This window comes from Mastigoproctus giganteus, chromosome 6 (assembly GCF_048544385.1).
Source record: "Mastigoproctus giganteus isolate SK-2022 chromosome 6, ASM4854438v1, whole genome shotgun sequence".
In the NCBI taxonomy this organism is placed as follows: Eukaryota; Metazoa; Arthropoda; class Arachnida; order Uropygi; family Thelyphonidae; genus Mastigoproctus; species Mastigoproctus giganteus.
In genome coordinates, this window is record NC_143580.1 from 223,966,098 (window position 1) to 223,987,968 (window position 21,871).

At 39.3% G+C, this 21,871-nt stretch overlaps 1 protein-coding gene across 5 annotated transcripts in view; it reads left to right on the plus strand.

The window, feature by feature from the left end:
• The window catches only part of LOC150085023 (ral GTPase-activating protein subunit alpha-1), a 529,619-nt gene that overhangs the window by 223,289 nt on the left and 284,459 nt on the right, over positions 1–21,871 (plus strand). For 4 of the 5 annotated variants that reach the window (XM_090376739.1, XM_090376741.1, XM_090376740.1 and 1 more), the window contains one exon: positions 5,587–5,691. In XM_090376739.1, the coding sequence (XP_090232865.1) occupies positions 5,587–5,691 (105 nt within the window). The remainder of the gene's footprint in view (positions 1–5,586; positions 5,692–21,871) is intronic. The other variant, XM_090376742.1, reaches the window with a different exon arrangement.

Here is a 21,871-nt window from a genome sequence, read left to right on the forward strand (position 1 = left end):
TGGTTTGCCGTTGGAGCTTTTCTTCATTCAGTTGGTTACATCAGCCACTGAACACTATCCCATACTTATCTAAATGGCATAGAAGATACATAGCTATTAACTTGATGTTTAGAAGAATTTTGGGTATCGAGGACTCTCTTGATATTATATTTGGTATTTCACTTATAATTAGTTTTGTAAGTGAATTTCAGTTACGTATGAATGTAATGATTATTTACAGATTATTCATTTTAAGAGTGAGATATTCGAGGAGGACTGGGACTATTTCCACCCTTTCTGCCCTTGTATAAATGATGGGAACTGTAATTTACTTAGCATTATTAGTTATAAAAGCAAATCACAGTTCCAGACTTTTATACACCGATGAGCCAAAACATTATGACCAGCGAGTTGTTATGCAAATCGAAGCAACTGCAGTGCATGTGCAGGTTGGAATACTGTATAAAAAACACCTGATACTGAGTGTTAATCAATGTTGCTCTTGTTCTTCAGATGAGAAAGGCAGTGGACTTAGCAAGTTTGAAAAGGGCCAAATTGTAATGGCCAGATGACTGGATCAGAGCATATCCGAAATGGCATGGCTGGTGGAGTGCTCATGGTCAGCTGTGGTTAGTACCTACCGAAAGTGGTCCGAGGAGGGTTAACCCACGAACTGCCAGTGAGGTGTTGGACGACCACAGTTCATCGATGCTTGAGGTGAGTGAAGGCTCTCCTGAATGGTACGTGGCAACAGAAGGGCGACTGTGGTGCAACTCACTGGTAATTGGAATGCTGGTGATGGAAGTAGTGTGTCACACTACTTCCATCACCACAGTACATTGAGCCATGCTTAAAATGGGGCTCTGTGGCCGCACCGAGTGCCCACGCTAACCACAGTTCACCGGTGACATCGCCTACAATGGGCACGTGAGCATCAAAACTAGACCTTGACTGATTGGAAGAAGGTAGTGTGGTCCGATGAATCATGTTTCCTGTTGCACCACGTGGACAGCCGAATACGTGTGTGTTGTTTACCTGGGGAAATGATGGCACCTGGATGCACCATGGGACGAAAACAAGCAGGTGGTGGCAGTGTCATGCTTTGGGCAATGTTCTGCTGGGATACCCTGGATCCAGTCATCTATGCCGGACACTCTGATGTCTACCACTTACCTGAACATCATTGCTGACCAGGTACATCCTTTCATGGCAACGGCCTTCCCCTCTGGCGGTGCTGTCTTTCAGCAGGATAATGCATCATGCCACCCTGCCTGGATTGTTCGAGACTGGTTCGTGGAACATAAGGAAGACTTCCAAGTATTACCCTGGGCCTCCAAATTCCCCAGAGATCAATCCCTCGAGCATCTGTTGGAACAGCAACTCCGATCTGCAGTGTCTCAACCACAGACATTACAGGAGTTAAAGGATCTGCTGGTTACGTGTTGGTACCAGATACCACAAGACACATTTAAAAATCTTGTAGCGTCCATGCCTCGCAGGGTATGAGCTATTTTGGCTGCACGTGGAGGACCAACATCATATTAGGTAGGTGGTTATAATGTTTTGGCTCATCAGTGTATAAGGGTGGGGCTGATAAGGGAAGGGAATAGTGCCCTCCCATATTGCTGTTATAAATAAAAATATAACTGTATAAGTACTAAATGTAATATTAAGCAAGTGCCTCATATCTAAAATGTTTACAACTCGAATGGTGGGTTTGGCAGAAGGATAACCATATGAGGAAAGACTCCAATTATTTGGGCTACAGGGATTGGCAACCCAGCATCTCAGAGGTGACCTGATTGAGGTTTATAAGGCTCTGAGAGGATTAGTAAAATGAATGAAGGTGAAATTCTCACTGTTATAGAGAATTCCAGAACTACAGGACATAAATTAAAATAACAGGAGTTATTTTAATTTATGTCCTGTGGCTTCCTTGCACTTTATGGTGAATATTATTACTATTACAATTCATAGGTGCCTATTTTGTAGATAGAAAGTTTGTAGCAAGCAAGCATACCATTCATCCCTCTGTTAACTTTTAAAAATCATTTGCGGTCAGGATCAGTCTTCTTGAACCTCGCCATTCCCAATTCAGTTTCACAAAATGCCATTGCCACATCTCTCGTGATGAAGCATCTTGGATCCTCATTTGGTTCATCTTGAGCTTCCTCAGTATTTTCTTCTTTCACTTGGTCACAGGGGTCCTTGAGGTTGTCACAGACATTCTCTCAGATATGCCAGACAAGCTGTACTTCTACCTGGGAGTCTAAAACGCTGATGGAACTGATATTCGGGTGACATTCAAGTCAGGTGGACCCAATTTCAGCGAAGTCCGGACTGTCTGTGACAGCCAAATCCTCTGCTTGCACCTTCACGATGGTGGGACTGTTAATAACCCTGGGTATAACCTCCATGCATATGCACACTGTGGGTGACCACCCAGATGTAAACCAACATAAGCAGGGATTGAGGTGTGGCACCCACACCACATAGAGGAATGCCACCCCTCTGTGTTACAAGGCAACACTAGGTGGTAGATGACTCTCATCAACCGGTGAAATACCACCACTTTGCTTATTGGAGGCTTGAAGTGGCGGAACTCATGTTTCGTCTCCAGAGCTAAGTTCCGGTCAACCCTTCCCCATCTCTTCTATCATGCAGTATGACTGATGACTTTTGAGGTTATGATGATCATCATGGTGAGATCCAGTCTTCCTTACATTTCAAGGGTACAGCTCTAAAACGGTATTTGCAGGCCGGCCGTCAGTTAGTACAACGGACCGAACCTATTGGTAACTCTTTAGGAGGCTTCCTAATCAGCTAGTGTATAATCTTGCTACCTCTACTGTGCTGGATAGTGACTGGAGGGAGTCAGAGTAGTGTGTATGTGGGAGGCATTGTCAAGGCCATGTTATGTCAAGGATCTGGGTATATTCTTATGTGTACGCCATAGCAAAAAATTTCATTACTTCATACAGCATGTCCCCTCCCCCAACTTTTTCTTACCATTGAATACACCATGAATTGTCAAACTAATAGAGTAAGCTTATCTGCGAAAAGATCTAAACCTCCCAATCCTAGTTTATTTCACAAATATACGTGGTCCCAATTCTAATCTCAACAGTATCCATTTTCACTTGCAATCTGCCAAACCCCATGTACTTTTTCTCAAAGAATCTCAGTTATCAGTTGATTCAACCACTGCTCATCTCAGTTGCCCAAATTATTTGCTTTATGATTCCTTCCACCTCAAAGGTGGTACTTGTGCATATGTCCATTCTGATATTCCCTGTCAGAGACTTGGCAATTTGGAATCTCCTCTTTTCGATCTTCTCTTGCTTAAAATCTCTCTACCTCCTTGTGTCAAATTCATCTGTTGTCTATACCGTTCTCCCAACTCCACTAATCACTTGGATCTCTTTGAGTTCCTCTCTTTCCAACTTGACTTTCCCCTTGTCCAACTTTCCTAACAGTGAGGTAATTTTCCTTGGTGGTTTTAATGTTCACAACTCCAGCTGACTTCCATTTTCTAGTCACACCGACCCAGCTGGTCGAGATGCTGAGGATTTTGCAATTACGAATACCAGATAATCCTAACCTGCAGCCAACACGCTTGATCTTTTTCTCACAAACAACCCTTCTAAGTATATGGTCGAAGTGAGTTACCCTTTATTCACCTCAGATCTAGATCTCAGATTTAGAAGAGACAATCACTTAGTGATTGTCTCCTCTCCAATGGAGCCTTTATCTCATGGCTATTCCCAACCTCGTATTGTTAAGCATTACAAAAATGCAAAATGGGATGACCTGTGAGATTTCTTTTCTTTTTTTTCCTTGGTCGGGTTACTGTTTCAAAACTTCTGATGTCAACGTTTGCTCAGATCGTGTCAGTGAAATTATTATTGTAGGAACAGAATCCTTTATTCCACACTCCACTTTAAAATCTCATCCTTTATCTAAACATTGGTTTTCCAATAAATGTGCTAAGTCTGTTCAAGAGAAGATCGTTGCATATCGTAAATTGTTGACCCAATAATTATTTTTCAAATCTTTCACATGATGTACACATTGAGCCCATCTGTCATGTGTGTTTTAACTGATTTAATACTTCTTGCCATACATCTTTTAAATTATGATTATTAATAATCATTGTAAAACAAACCTTTCAAACAGTCCCTACTGAAATTTTTCATTCTAGTAACACTTGCACATCTTTTGGGTCTTCTTTTCCATGGCATTGATGACTGTTATTCAGTTGCTATACTTTGCAACAGTTTCTTAAGAAAATTTTAGTCCTTGTACTTCTCTTTCATACATGGATGCAACTCTTTTAGTAATGGTCTTCTTTATCCTTTTTGAAAGGCCACCGCATATTTCAATGTCAACATTAGTGTTTTTTCATGTCAATTGCCGTAGTTCATATCATAAGGTGGAACTACTTTTTGCAGAAGGACCATCTAAACTTAACTGGGATGGTCCACACACACACACACACACACACACACACACACACCTTATTTTTTAGAGTAGCAGTAAATACAAGTGATATTTACACAAAAGATTATCGTAATATTCAATTATAAAAGAGGCAGTTATCTGGATGATTATCACTAGATATTAATAAGTAATGTTCATATTTAAAAATTATTCTGCGTAACAGTGTTATCTGTAATAGGGTAACTTTTAGTAAAGACAACTGATAGCATAGCTTTTAGTTTTGTGAAATTATTGATGTTATATACATATTGATTGTAGGGTGTGATTATACTGAAGTAAGATTAAATAAGCTTTCTTCAGTATAATACATTTTGTAATGTTATAATTCATGTGATTATAATGTCTATATGCATTTCAGTTTTCAGACAATGCTTTTAATCACCTAGGTACCTGACTGTGAATGATATTTACACAAACTTATACATATGCAAAGACATTTAAAGTAGTCTGAAAACTTCTTTTGAATGTATGTTTTTTTTATTTTCGTTCGTATATGTAAGTTTGATCTCTAAGCATTGGACTTGTTATTGAGCTTTTGAAAAAAATTGCAATATTTTATTCTAAAAACGATTATTTTCTGTTTATGTATAACATGATTCAACTTTTTGTGTTTACCAACTTTAGTTTACGCTGCCAATTGTTTTAGATACACTTTCCTGTGGTCAGCCGTTTTGGAAATTGACTACAAAATGATACTGCCAAATTGATTTTCACTCCAAAATTTGAAAATGGCTGTATAAGTGTTTTACTGATACTGGGACTAGGAAATGTAAATTTAATTTTATCCTCAAAATTGGCAAAAAAAAAAAAATTTCTGTATGCTTTAGAATATGCTTGTTTTTGTTTTGGTGTTGATCAATATTAGTTGTGTGTGGATGTGTGATAAAATGACAGGAAAGCATATTTTGTTAAGAGAGAATATTAGTCAACATTAAATAAATAGAGGAAAGAACATTAAATAAACTACTAATATTGCATGTTACCAATTAAAAAAAAAAAAAAAAAAATTTTTTTTTTATCAGTAAATCAATATGTACACTATCAAAACTTACTCATTTCTTATGCTGAAATAAGAATATAATATAGCCAAAATAAATTTAATTTCAGATGGAAAGGAATTACAAGTTAGTCTTTTTATTATAGGATATTGGAATATATTCAGAGAGGCAAATATTGGCATATCTGAACAAAAGCAATCATCTGTGATAACTAGTAAGTTAGCATTTTTATTTTTTATATTAGAATTTTTTTTCCTGTTTTTTTTTTTTTTTTTGGTATTTTATGGCAAATTATTGTTTTGTGTTTTGTTGGAATGCAATAGTATATATTTCTTTTCTTTAGAGTCCATGTGAATTTAGGGCAGTAAACTTCGGGCTATGTATACCTATTGTACTTGTAGTACAGTAGCATCATTTAAAAATAGTTGTATAAATGAAAACAAGCAATGTTAGGGAAAAAAAAATCACCATTATAATACAGGGCATTTTTGAGGGGAAACAATGTGCAACTACTGTGCACATTGCCCATCGAATTTCTGGCTGGTCAGCTCCAACAATAGCACAATTGCAGATATACAGTATAGCTATGCCAATTTTAAGCAAAAACTATTTTTCAGTTATCATAGTTTTTATTAATATAAATGATACTTACCTTCATTAAAGGAGATGCTGAAAGTAGTGTTCATCAACTCTGATGCACTGCATATACCTTTTATAAAGATATCAGGAAATTTCCTCCTAAATTTTCCTGACGCTTAGCCGAAATAAGCGGCACATAATAGTCTGCTCTAGCATTTAGTTAATCATGCCTGACACTTAGAAAAGCTTGCAGAGAGCTATTTAAAAGACAGTAGTGAGAAGACGTCATGCCAACTTTGTGACATGTCTATTTAGAGCGTTTTATCTCTGGAGCTGACGAAGTAAAAATTCCGAGTGACATTTGCTGACAACACATTGTCATCACTATGCACAGTCTTCAGAAACTTCCATTTATATCTCATATTATGAAACCTTTCATAATGAATTGCCTTTCTCTTGCACTTTGAATAATTAGCTCTTCCTCTAAAATGAGAAGTACAATCCTGTTTATTCTCAGTTGAGTGCTACTACCGAAATGAACGCTATTTCCGAGATATTTGTCTCCTCATCAGTTGGTATGTTGGCACCAAAAAAAGTGTGACAGAACTAGCAACCTGGTTGTGACTCAATTCCACAATATGGCAGATGCAAGAAAGTATAAGGAATTAAAGTCTTATCAGTTTAGAGCAGGGGTGGGCATCCTCCAGCCCTTGAATGTATGGTTTTTTTTTTTCAAAATATGTATAATAAACAGCCTGCTGCAGAATATATATCATGAAATTATGTTTATTGTATTTTTTATTATATTTGCTGTGATTAAATTGTTTTTAACATTTTGATTGCACGACGTCTAATGAATTATTTGAGTAAGTTATTTGTGCCATGTATCACTACTCAACTAGCAGTGTTGCCAAACATTAAGCAAGCATAGTAATACTGGTAAGCAGGTATAGACCTGCACACAGTCAGTAGTGGGTCCTGGACTCTTGACTTTGTAGAATGTGATTACAGTGCAAGTGTATCGTGCGTTTCATCGGTAAATGTCAGTGAATAATCAACGGACAAAAGTAAATAATTTGGAGAGGATTTACCATTTTATTTTTATAAAAGTATTTATTGAAACCTATTGCAATGCATAATTGGAAATATAAGATTATTAAGATTTTATAAAATCTTTGAAATTATAATAATTTTCGATTTAATTGTTTTTATAATTGTATTTTCGTAATTTTATCTTGAATTTGTATTTCATATTCTTATTAATAAAATTAATTATACGTATGAGTATGTATAAATATTACAATAAATAACATAAAACTGTTTATGACAATTTTTTCATTATACACCATTGTAATAATCCCAAAAATTGTGGAAATCTAAAAAAAATTTAGCCCTCATGTACCTCACAGACATTTTATTTGGCCTATCATTTAAAAAGGTTGCTCACCCCTGGTTTAGAGCATTAAGCCTCAAGCTACAGAAGTACATGCAGCTATTGTATGGGTAGTGCCAAGTGTCATGCAAGTATGTAGCTGTATAAATGAAGGCAAACTAACTTATTCTAACTTGCCATCTCCAGCACTCGGTGAAAATTTTTGTTCAGTTACTTCTATTCGGTTATTTCAGTCATTCTCTGGTTGATTACCCACTTCATTTGCTCATCCCTTCTAATAACACTACACTGCATTTTGGAAAAAATTCACTGTTTTCACAGAAAAGAGTACTTCTGAATCATTTTTTAATGCTGATTTCAAAAATGACTTCTGTTTGTTTCCATCAGGTTTCTTCAAAAATCATGAATTAAAATTTGATTTTTTACAAATTTTTATTAATTTTGTCAGAACTTGTGCACCGATAAAACAAAATGTTACTTTTACCAGACTTTTATATTTAAATACATGTTGAAAATACTATTAAAAAGGGTAGAGTGGTCAAAGGTCCACTGAACACACCTCTCAGTTTAAAAAGTGATCTCCAATGGGTCAAATTTTCGTTACTTTGATTTTCTTGCAGATCCTTCTACTTTACCAACCCCCTTCAGCATCCAGCAATAGTCAACCATCATGTTAACATTCCACCTCCCCTCCCCTGGTGAAACTTCCCACCCTGTTCTTCACTAACACTTACTAGATTTTCCTGGGAGTGTAAAAAAATGTACCTTGACACTTGTGGCCCCGAGTGGCAAGCATTATAGTGATCAAGGGATTCTCAGTGATTTCAAGAGCGTTTTTCTCGAAGCTGCAGTTTTTGTTCATTTATAAAAGTTTTCTTACGTTCTCATTAAATAATAGTAAACTTAGTCTTAAGGTCTGTAACTAAGTTTCAGAAAGGCAAATCACCTTTCTTTTTTCCATTTAACTAATATACTAACTTTTATACTGCTTGGTCACTCTAGCGGCACTGCTCCTGCCTCCCCGTGGTGGGGCCAGTAACCTGGGAGAAGAAATCTACTCTTCCAGGGCTGAAAGGAGCAAAGATGGATAACAATACGTTTCCACCTTTAGAGCCTCAGAGCTCAAAACTAGCGACAAAACACACTGATGATGACTTTTCTCAACCCAAGAGGTTGAAAACAAATCCTCAAGAGGAGATACCAGCATTCCTCATACTGCACTCTACATCAGACCAGCCTTTGAGTAAATTGTCCCCATTCCTTGTGCAGAAATGCTTATAGGCTGTCGCAGGTTCACCAAAATCAGTAAGGCAACTCCAGTCTGGGGATCTTCTGGTAGAGACCATGAAATCCTAGAATTATGCAAAGTTATTAAATCTGACAACTTTCGGCAGACATCCAATAAAAGTCACTCCCTGTGGCACCCTAAATTCCTCAAAGGGAGTAATTGCAGAATGGGACTTATTAACTGTATCAGAGGAGGAAATATTCAAAGAGCTATGAGACAAAGAGTCATCCAAGCCAGGAGAATCATGACTTGTAAAGATGGTACTCTTGTTCCAACAAGGATCATAATCCTCACTTTTATCTCTCCCACCTTACCAACATCTGTCAAGGCAGGCTACCCCCATTGTCATGTCCGACCTTTCATCTCAAACCCAATCAGGTGCTATAAGTGCCAAAAATATGGACACTCCCAGACTGCATGTAGAGGTGAGGCAATATGTTCTAATTGCAGATCAAAGGAGCACAACCAATCCGATTGCAATGCTACCACTCCTCATTGCCCAAATTTTAAAGTTAATCACCCAGCTTTCTCCAAAATATGCAAACTATGGAAGCAAGGGAAAAAAATACAGAAATAAATATAAAGTGGAGAACAAAGTCACTTATTCAGAGGCAAGAAGAGAAATAATCAAAATGGAGCCACAGCATACGTATGCCACAGCTGCTAAACAGGTTCAATCAGTAAGTATCGAAACAGATGTTACAGTTCCTCCTAATACATCTATCGTAAATTGGGCATGATCCATTCTCACTTCTCCCAAACAGTGTCCTTCAAACAATCTCCATTCCAGCCGATGCGTCTTCAACAATGAAACCAAAAGCTACAGAAACCCCAGTGGTGCAACCACGGATTTCAACAGCAATAGATATTGATCAGCAGAATAATTCAGATGATGGAATTTTAGAACTTTGCGCAAGTGATGAGATGGACACGACACATCCTTTCTTTCATAAGAAAGACAAAGTAAAAATAGAGAGGTATAAACAAGCTACAACCAAAAAGCAGTCTGAAACAAAAACAACAAACAAGAACGCATAATGGAAAGAATCCTTCAGTGGAATAGTAGAGGCTTTCGTAATGCAAAAGATGACTTGCATGATCTCGTCAACCGCTATGAACCAGCAAGTATATCCCTACAAGAAACCTATTTAAATTCACAAGTGTGTCCAACCATTAAAAATTAAACCATGTTCAGAAGAGATAGGAGTATCGACTCGGAGGCCCGTGGAGGCGTCGCGGTTCTTGTTAGATATAATATTCCAGCCAAACCTGTTCCTCTTCAGACTCCTTTTGAGGTAGTGTCAGTGACGTTGTAGAGCAGATATCATCTTTTAAGGGCACAAAAGGTGATATAGTTGTACACATTGGCACTAATGATATTAAGAGTAGGAGACCGGCAGAATTACTTAACAAGAACAGGTCACTATTGAAAAAAAGCCGTGAATTAGGGTTGAAATTGAAAGTGTCTGCAATTCTGCCCAGACACGATAGGAGGGAGTATATGATGAGAGCCTTGTCAATCAATTTGGCCCTGGAAAGATTGTGCAGGGCTCAAGGGGTAGAATTTTTTCCAGCCTGGTCTATACTTGTTAACAGGAGAGACTGCATCTACAGGGATGGGATACACTTAAATAGAAAGGGTGCAAGAATATTTGCTGATGCTGTCGAAGCAGTGTTAGGTGGGTTGGAAAACTGTTAGCTTGGGGGGATTAGCAAGGACTGTTAGCAAGGACTAATAGATTAACAGTAACCACTGGCAGAGGTGAAAGTGATTCTTGCACTGCTTCTATTGGAATGAGCAGCAACCTGGAAAACAAGATGCAGGATATTTCAGAGACTGCTGGGAGTCATTGCAGTACAAGTAAACACATGGGTTGTGTTAGGGTAGCTAAGAATAGGAACAGGTGCATGTATACTTGTGTCTACACCAATGCTAGAATTTGGTAAATAAATTTGATGAATTTGAGGTATTGCTCAAAACATCAAAGGCAGATATTGTTGGGATATCAGAGACTTGGTGTCACAGATATAAGGTTGGTTGGTTGGTTGGTTATTTGGTTTTTAGGAGCATTAGCAACTAAGGCCATATTGCTCCGGGATATGCGGTGGTCATTCTCTGACCTATCCACATCCTCCATATTTGGTGGTGACGGGTTCGAACGCCGGTCTAATCAAGAGGCGTATGCTATGCACTGCTGCTCCTTCCCACCTGGCTACAGAGGCGCCGCACAGATATAAGGAATGCAGAACTGGAATTTGGGGAGTACAATGTGCACAGAAAGGATAGACAGGATAGGAAGGGAGGAGGGGCTATGCTATTAGTTAAGAAACATAAAATCCAGGGAAGTGAAGCCAGTTGACATCACTGGACAGTGCAGTGTTGAGTCAGTTTGGTGTGACATAAGCATTGGGAGATCAAAATTGAGAGTAGGAGTGTGCTATAGGCCTAATGACTCTGATGAGTATAATAAAAAACTGTACGGGGAAATAGTGGGCCAGTAAATCAGAGAGTCTTATAATGGGGGATTTTAATTTCCCAGATATTGACTGGAATTTGGGAGCTGGTCACTCACACACTAGCAAGGCTTTTGTGGATTTATTGGATGATTGTTTTCTACATCAGCATGTTCGGGAGGCAACTAGAGGGAGTAATACTCTTGTTCTGATTATCAGTAGTGGTTCTTCATGCATTAAGAATCTGCAGATAAAGGAACCACTAGGTGGCAGTAATCACAGTGTGCTGAAGTGGGATTTACTCAAAGAGGTAACTACCATCAGGGGTGAAGGGAAGGGTTTTTGCTATCGTAAAGGCAACTACGATGGTCTGAGACAGTATTTAAATTCTATACAGTGGGACCAACTGATGATGTTACCAACAGCAAATTCAAAATGGGAAGCATTCAAAGAACTTATCTTGGAAGCTGCTAGGCTTTACATACCAACTAAGAAATATTGTTCAAGGTTTAGGCCTAAATGGATGTCAGATGAACTAAGGAGACATGTGGCAAAGAAGAAAAACGCATGGGATATATATAACTTAACATGTGACACAGAAGCTTATGATAGATATAAGCTGATCTGTAACCAATTTACAAAGGAGGTTAGGCAGGTGAAGGTAGATTACAAGAAATATTTGGCAAAGGATGCAAAGAAAAACAGCAAAGAGTTCTTTACTTATGTAAACTCTAGAAGGAAGGGGATGAATCATATTGGTCCACTTGATATCGATGGTTCAGCTGTTGATGATCCTGCTCAGGTAGCTAACAAACTAAATGAATATTTTGCATCGACATTCAAACGTGAGGAGATATTCAGCGAGGGGAATGCCAGAGGTGTTTACAACTCTGGCAGTAAGCTAGATAATCTTGAAATAACTGAGAGTAAAGTGGAGGAGAAATTGTTGAAGATAAACACAAGAAAGGCACCTGGGGTGAATGGGATCTATCCAGTTATATTAAAGGAGGCAGCAAAAGAAGTAAGCAAACCCTTAGCCGTAATTATGAGAGCTTCCTTGGACTCAGGGGAGGTACCCATAGACTGGAGATGTGCAAATGTGACCCCAATTCACAATGGAGAGTCAAAGACTGACACAAGTAATTATAGACCTGTGAGTTTAACTTCTGTTCCAAGAAAATTAATGGAGTACTGGTTAAAGCAGCACTGCATGATCATCTAGACAAGACTTAAATTATAGCTCAAACACAGCATGGATTTGTTAAGGGAAAGTCTTGCCTGACCAATTTGATTCGATACTATGATGCAGTCACAAAAGAACTGGATGCAGGGAATAACTTTGATATTATATATTTCGATCTTAGAAAGGCTTTTGATACTGTTGCACGTGGAAGACTGCTGCACAAATTGGAGCAGTGTGGCATTGGAGGCAAATTGCTGCTATGGATAAAGGGGTGGTTGACGGGGAGAAAACAAGAGTAGTAATCAATGGACACTGCTCGTCGTGGACTAATGTTATTAGTGGAGTCCCTCAGGTTCAGTGTGGGGCGCCTCCGTAGCCAGGTGGGAAGGAGCAGCAGTGCGTAGCACACGCTTCTTGATTAGACTGCGGTTCGAGCCCGTCACCACTAAATACAGGAGGATGCGGTAAGGTCAGGAAATGACCACCGCATATCCCGGAGCAATATGGCCTTAGTTGCTAATGCTCCTAAAAACCAAATAACAAAAAAAAAAAAAAAAAAAAACCAGATTCAGTGTTGGGTCCATTATTGTTTTCTGTATTTATAAATGATATTGATGATGGTATATCAAGCTTAATGTCCAAGTTTGCAAACGATACAAAGGTTGTTAAGGACACTACAGCAACCCCAGAGCAATGTATCAACTCTGTGGTACTACACTGATAGTGGTAGAGAATGAAAAGGACCTGGGGGTAATTGTGCAGGCAGATATGAAGTTCTCTGAACAGTGCAGATGGGCTGCAAGAGTAGCTCATGGTGTCTTGTCAATGATATACAGGAATTTTTCTACCAGTGATAAGGAGGTGATTATTCCCTTGTATAAGGCAATGGTCAGGCCACACCTTGAGTACTGTATACAGGTCTGGAGGCCTCATTTCAAGAAGGATATAGAGCTGCTGGAACGAGTACAGAGAAGGGCAACAAGATTAGTGAATTGGACAAAGGGTTGCTCTTATGAAGAAAGGCTTAAGTTTTGCAAATTACAGTGTCTGGAGACTAGGCACCGGCGAGGTGATCTGATAGAGGTGTATAAAGCCTTGAATGGTTTGAGCATTCTCAATGCTGATGGGATTCTTCCTCTAGCTCAGAATAATCACCTGAGAGGGCATAAATTCAAATTGAGGAAAGACAGATGTAGGATAGATGTCTGGAAGTTTGCCGTTAGCCAGCATGTAGTTGGTTGGTGGAACAGACTTCCATCCCTTGTTGTGGAAGTTGATAGCCTAAATAAATTTAAGGCTCAGCTGGACAGGTATTTCGAACCAACAGAGGGGTGAAATGGAAGTGGTTTTTTTTTGGCTGATGCTGCATAAGCTCGCTTTCTTGCATCACATGCCTCTACTAATGCTAATGCATGCAGAAATTGGCATGACTATTACAATAGCATTTATATATATATTCCTCCAAATTCCTCATTCTCCTCTGAAAATCTAATAGACCAGCTACTACCTCCTTTCTATTTGCTTGGAGACTTCAATGCTCATCATTCACCGTGGGGATCTCCAACAATCAACAAAACAGGTAAACTAATAGAAACTCTTCTCGATGTTTGTCAACTTACCCTTTTGAACACTGGTGAGCCTACCTATATTCGTTTTTCTACAGGATCCATGAGTGCAATAGACCTTTCAATTTGTTCTTCCTCCATATGTACTAATACGATGTGGTCTGCACCAATTTTCTGCAAGCTGGAAATACGGATAAACTCCCTTTGCCGAGTCCCTCCAAATGGAAATTTCATAGGGCATGCTGGAATGAATATACTTCAAATGTTCAGTTAGATTATGAAATAATCCAAATCCAGCCCATAGATTATGTCACACAACATATAACTAATCAAATATTACAAGCTGCCAAAGTCCTTGCCTGGGAAATGCAAACACAGTAATTACTGGTGGAATCTGGATTGTACATATGCTAAACAGGAAAAAAATAGTGCTTGGAATTTGTTTTGCCAATTCCCCACGACCAGTAACCTAATTAGTTTTAAAAGAATGAAAGCCAAGTTTCGCCAAATAAGAAGGAAAGCAAAAAAAGATGCATGGATTGGCTTTTCCTCTGGTATAAACAAGGACACAGATATTAGACTCATCTGGAAGAAAATACAAACACTTAATGGCAAATATGTGCAGTCCCCTGCTTCAATATTAAACTGGAAAGGAAAGGAGTTTTCCTCTCCAGCAGAAATTTCAAATGTCTTAGCAGAATCATTTGCCAGTACATCAGGCGTATCCACCTACAACCCAATCTTTCAGCAAATTAAAGAATCATCAGAGCAGCATAAGATCAATTTCTCTACTAGAGTTTCACACCCGTACAACCAGCCATTTATATTAACAGAACTTTTAGGGGCGCTCAGTAAAACATCCAGTAGTGCTGCTGGTCCAGATGGGATCTACTACGTCATGATAAGCCAACTAAACAACAGAACAAAAAGGGCATTGTTAAAATATTACAATTGAATATTTCTAGAAAATACTTACCCAAACTCCTGGCATCACTCAATTATACTAGCCTTTCCAAAGCCAGGAAAGGATTGCAGCTTTCCGCATAATTACAGGCTAATTTCACTGACCAGCTGTTTAGCCAAAGTCTTGAAAAAAATGGTTCACAGGTGGCTAATATGGTTTCTGGAAACTAACAACTTGCTAAATAGCAATCAGTATGGGTTTCGAAAGAACCAGTCCATGTTAGATGTAATGATAAAAGCAGAAGCAAACATCCAAAATGATCCATAAGGGGACAACATCTGGTCATGATCGACCTTGATATTGAGAAAGCCTTTGATAACACCTGGCGATACGGTGTACTTCAAGATCTTCATTCTTTTGGCGGTGCCTCGGTAGCCAGGTGGGCAGGAGCAGCAGTGCGTAGCAAACGTTTCTTGATTAGACCGGGGTTCGAGCCCATGCCCACCAAATACGGAGGATGCGGAAAGGTCGGGGAATGACCACTGCATATCCCTGGAGCAATATGGCCTTAGTTGCTAATGCTCCTAAAAAATAAAAAATAAATAAAATAACAATAATAACATTCTTTTGGCTTGAGAGGTCATTTACCCCACTTTATACAAAACTTCCTATGCCACAGAATATTTCAGGTTAGATACATGAACAATTTATCCAAATCATTTGAACAAGAGGAGGGTATTCCTCTGGGTCCAGTTTTAGTCCGACATTATTTGCAATAAGAATTACAAACATGACACAGGATGTACCAAATATAGTAGAATCATATATGTTCATTGATGACCTCATTGTTTCTTGTCAATCCCAAACCATGAATGCCATTGATAGAAAACTTCAAATTTCCATCGCTAAAATCAAATTATGGGCGTTGCGGAATGGCTATTCCCTATCAGAAAAGAAATCTAGTGCAATTCATTTTTGTAAAAAATGGAAACTTCACCCGGATCCAGAAATATTTTTAAAAAACAACCTGATTCCTGTCACTAACAATTTTCGTCTGTTGTGGTTATATTTAGAATAAACTTAATTTTGCTTCCCATATTTCTTTCTGTCGAACTAAAAAACTGAACATCCTAAGAGAACATCCTCTGCTATGTCCTGGGATGCTGACAGAAGCTCTCTCCTTCATCTCTATAGAGCTTTAATAAGATCATGCTTAGATTATGGATCACCTGTCTATGACTCCGCTAGGTTCACTATTATGTCTGAACACCATACAGCATAGTGCCCTTAGGATAGCTGTGGGAGCCTTCAGAACATCTCCGGTCCACAGCCTGTATATTGAAGCAAATGAACCCCCTTTGCATCTCAGGAGAAAATCCTTATTGTGTAATTATGTAGCAAAAATTAAAAGCATACCATCCCACTCCAGCTGGCAATACCTGTTTGATCCTCAATATGCTGAATTATATCACAATAAGCTTAATGAAAACTGCCCCGCAGGGATTCGACTGCAAGAACTCATGATCAGTTGGGATATTAAATTTCAGAACATATTTCAAGACCTTGCTACTCCTGAAACTCCCTGGATTGAATGCTCACCTCTCTGCGACAATTTCTTTTTAAGATGGGGAAAATCCTCTCTGGCAAATATCAACTATCAACAGCTCCATAAAACTCATTCGTTGGAAAACTCAGATAAAATACCTATCTATACTGATGGCTCCAAAACAGATGCAGCCATTGGTGCTGCAGCAGTTTCTTCCACCTTCTCAGTTGCTGCATCTCTTCCTACGGAATGCAGTATCTATACTGCAGAATTATGTGCAATAAAACTAGCTCTAGATAGAATACACAACAGCGGTATAAAGCAATCTCTGATATGCAGACACCTTAAGCCCAATCACTGCCATTCAATCTACCATGTTGCCCTCTCATCCGATCCTTAAAGAGATACGGTATAAGTTATTTTACTGTCAAAAAGCCAACCAGACGGTTATCTTGTTGTTGTCGTTGTTTGGAGTTTAATGGCGCAAGAGCAAAGGTTACCTTCTGCTGGATACCTGGTCATGTAGGCATTCCAGGTAATGAACAAGCGGACGCTGCCGCTAAACACCCTGACTCAGGCTCTTCCAGGCAACTAAAAGTGCCCTACACTGACTACAAATCCATCATTGAAACATGTAGGAAGCAATGGTCTGATCTCTGGAAAGCTCAAATAAATAATAAACTGCTGCAGATAAAAAAAAAAAAAAAAAAAAAAGCCAAAACTGTGGATATCTAGTATCGGGAAAAGCAGGCAGCAAGAAGTAATTCTAGCAAGGCTCTGCATCAGTCATTCACATCCAACTCATCTGTATTTGCTTATGGGAGAGAACCCTCCTCAGTGTTTTTTTTTGCCAGTCGCAGCTAACAATAAATCATATTCTCATTGAATGTCCCCAACTTTCAACTACCAGAAAATCAAGCTTTACCTCCCTATCCCACTTGAAGGAACTGATAACCTTATTGCAGATTCTTGGCAATGATCCAAATTTGGAGGAACTGTTTACTTATTTGAAACAGATAAATCTTTATAATAGTCAGTGATCACAATAACATGAGAAATTTGTGATAAGCAAATATCGAACAGGCACAATATGGCCCAAGAGGCCCTTGTGCCAAAATCCCAAATACAACAACAAAAACCTTGACACTTGTGTTATATCTTAGCTTCTTGAAGTTTGCCAACATATTTTCAACTATATTCTTGTAGTCTGGTTCCTTGTTGTTCCCTATGTTCGCAACAAGACCCAAAGCTAATCCATGCCTGTTTTTTTTTTTTTTTTTATTCCTAGTTCCTTAAAAATCTTGATCATTCATCAGTTTTCAAATTTGAGGTCCATCAAAAATAACAAAGTTTTAGCTTCTTGTGGAAGATTAGTGGGAAAATTTAGTACAGAGGTCGTTGAAACAGAGACCCTCAACTACCTTTGTACTTCGAGGTAAATCTTTCACAAACTGTTTCCTTAAACCTAGTTTGATGTGTAAGAGTGGAAGGAGGACAGTTTAGAGATCTACCAGGGGTTTATGAACATGTTCTTTGATCTGGAAAACAAACTGCTCCTCTTTTTTATTATTATTAGCCGTACAGTGCAAGGAAGCCTGAAGCTTATGCTGCACCAGCCAAAAAAAAAAAAAAAATTTCCAATTTACCCAGAGAGAGAGAGAGAGTAGAAAGGAATCACCAAGAAAGAGAAGAATGATGATATCCAGCTCAGGACCCTGGGTGTGCTTTGTCAAGACCTTGACGTCCCAGTGCTTACTCCTTGCCTGACCATTCCTCCACTAAAAGCAAGCCATTTTTGTGTAGCCAGATTGTTGTTCAAGTAACATCCACATCACACTAAGTCATCATAGACCAACCAGCCATGTTCTTCATATCTCATATTTGTCAACAACTTCAAGTTTTCATATGTTTCTTTCAAATGCACAGAGTGAGCTACTAGAATTGGCCCATATTTATTTCAGTTGTTATGCAACACACCTTTGAGACTCCTCTTTGATGAGTCAGTAAAAAGTCTCCACTGTGTAGGATTGTAACTAATTCCTAAATAGTTCATTAAGTAGTTTATATTACTGCAAAAAACCATAGAATCCTTCTCAGAAAAATAGGGGACTAGTTCTCGTTCTCTGTCTGTACCATGAGAAAAACATTCCACATGATAGAACATTTTTTGACTTAAGTCTAGAACCAGTGAGTTCTGCAGCTTCCTTTGGTAAATTTTAATCTCTTACAAGGTCATTGAGTTCATAATGTGAAAACAGTTGAGGGCTAGATTCAGTGTCTCCAGGTGGTGTAGACTTCAGTTTCTCTTCAGAAGCTTCAATTTCAGCACTCTCTGCTGCTGCTTTCTCCAATATTGCAGAATTATCTAGACAAGACTGCAGCAATAATTCAGACACAGCATCGGTTTGTTAAGGGAAAGTCTTGTCTGACAAATTTAATTGGATACTATGATGTGGTTACAAAGGAATGGGATGCAAAAAATAATTTTGATATCATATACTTGGATTTCAGGAAAGCTTTTGACACTGTAGCACATGGAAGATTATTGTACCAATTGGAGCAGAATTGTATTAAGTTTAAGTTGCTACAATGGATAAAAGGGTGGTTGAATGGGAGAAGACAGAGAGTGGTAATCAATGGATGCTGCTCTTCTTGGACTAATGTTATTAGTAGAATTCCACAGAGTGCAGAGTTGGGCCCACTGTTGTTTTGTATATTTATCAGTGATATTGATGAAGGTACCTGAAATCCAAGTATACACCGATGAGACAAAACATTATGACCACCTACCTAATATGATGTTGATCCTCCAAATGCAGCCAAAACAGCTCCTACTTGCCAAGGCATGGATGCTACAAGATTTCTAAATGTGTCTTGTGGTATCTGGTACCAACACGTAACCAGCAAATCCTTTAACTCCTGTAAAGTCTGTGGTTGAGATGCCACAGATCGGAGTTGCTGTTTCAACATAATCCACAGATGCTCAATGGGATTGATGTCTGGAGGAATTTGGAGGCCAGGGCAATACCTGGAAGTCTTCCTCATGTTCCACGAACCAGTCTTTAACAATCTGGGCTGTGTGGCATGGCGCATTATCCTGCTGAAAGACGGCACTGCCAGAGGGGAAGACCGTTGCCACGAAAGGGTGTACCTGGTCAGCATGATGTTTAAGTAGGTGGTAGACATCAAATTGCCCAGCACATGGATGACTGGATCCAGGGGTGCCTCCGTAGCCAGGCGGGCAGGAGCAGCAGTGCGTAGCACACACACACTTCTTGATTAGACCGGGGTTCGAGCCCGTGACCACCAAATATGGAGGATGCTGAAAGGTCAGGGAATGACCACCGCATATCCCTGGAGCAATATGACCTTAGTTGCTAATGTTCCTAAAAACCAAATAACAACAACAACTGGACCCAGGGTATCCCAGCAGAACATCGCCCAAATCATGACACTGCCACCACCAGCTTGTTTTTGTCCCACAGTGCATCCTAACACCATCACTTCCCCAAGTAAATGATGCACACGTACCTGGCTGTCCACATGGTACAACAGGAAACATGATTCATTGGACCAGATGAGCTTCTTCCAATCACTCAAAGTCCAGTTTTAATGCTTGCGTGCCCATTGTAGGTGCTGTAGACGGTGAACCATAGTTAGCATGGGCACTCAGAGTGGCCTGTGGCTATGCAGCCCCATTTTCAGCAAGGTTTGATATACTGTGTGTTGTGACACATTACTTCCATCACCAACATTCCAATTACTGGTGAGTTTCGCCAGTAAGTTCTGTTGCCACGTACCACCCGGGAGAGCCTTCGCTCACTTAGAGCATCAATGAGCCATGGTCATCCAACACCTTGCCAGCAGTTCTTGGGTTTCCCCTCCTCGGACCACTTTCGGTAGGTACTAACTACGGCTGATGATGAGCATCCCACCAGCCATGCAGTTTTGGATGTGCTCTGACCCAGACGACCCAGTCGTCTGGCCATTACAATTTGGCTTTTGTCAAACTCGTTTAAGTTCGCTGCCTTTCCCATCTGAAGAACAAGGGTAACACTAATTAATGGAGCTCAGTATCAGGTGTTTTTTATATCATGTCCCGACCCATGCACGAGCTGTAATTCACCTGCAGTTGATTCCATTTGCATAACGACTCGCTGGTCATAATGTTTTGGCTCATTAGTGTATATCAGGTTTAGTGTCGAAGTTTGCAGATGATACAAAGTTTGGCAGGGTTGTTAATGACACTAATCACGGTACGCTGCTGCAACAGGATCTAGAAAATTTGGGCACATGGGCACATTTGTTAACCTTGACAAATGCAAAGTACTGCATACGGTTACTTCTACCCGTATGCATTTGTACTGCATACGGGTAGAAGTAACCTCAGAGGAATGTACCAACTGTTTGGTATTACACTTAGGAGACTAAGAAAATGAAAAAGTCATGAAAGTAATTGTGCAGTCAGATATAAAGTTTTCTGAGCAATGCAGACAGGCTGTCAGAGCACGTCATGGGGTTTTGTCAATGATATACAGAAATTTTGCTAGCAGAGAAAAGCTGATTATCCCTTTGTATAAGGCAATGGTCAGGCCACGCCTTGAGTACTGTGTACAGGTCTGGAGGCCTCATTTTAGGAAGGATGTAGATTTGCTTGAGCGTGTACAGAGAAGGGCGACAAGATTGGTGATGGGAATGAATGGGATCCTCTTACCAAGAGACTTAAGTTCTGCAAATTTCAGCGTTTGGAGACTAGGCACCTAAGAGGTGATCTGATTGAGGTGTATAAGGCCTTAAATGGGTTGAGCATGCTGAATTCTGATGAGATTCTTCCATTTGCTCAGATTATGAACCTAAAGGGGCATAAATTCAAATTGAGGAAAGACAGCTGTAGAAAAGATGTGCGGAAATTTGCCTTTAGCCAGCAGGTGGTTAATTGCTGGAACAAACTTCCATCTCTCGTTGTTGGAAGTTCATAGCTTAAATAAATTCAAGAAGGAACTGGACAAACTTTTAGAGGGAATGGTTGTGAATTTCTTTTTTTCCCTTTTTTTTTTTTCTTTTTTTTTCTTTTTTTTTTTGGCTGATGCTACATAATCTTATATGCTTGCTGTCTTGCATCACATGCCTTTATTACTATAAGTAGTGGAGGGCATGGAATCAGTAGGTTATCTCCATGTGGGACTGGTCTAATGGCAGATGGAATATTAGGATGCGCAATGCCCTTCTTACTCTTTGCTTTATATCCCTCTAAATTAACTATGCAAAGTAACTGTCATCACAGTGGTCTGTTGCTTCCTGCCAAATCATGGGAATTGCAAATGGCATAGCCTTCTTTTTATCATTTTTCTACAATCTCAGTGCTTCAACACACATTTGGCAAACTTTATGTGAACCCCATCTAGATTTATCTTGGTCACAGAGTTTCACTCCAAATTAAGCAGAAACCTCTCTTAATCTGCCTTAGCATGCCTAACCTCCT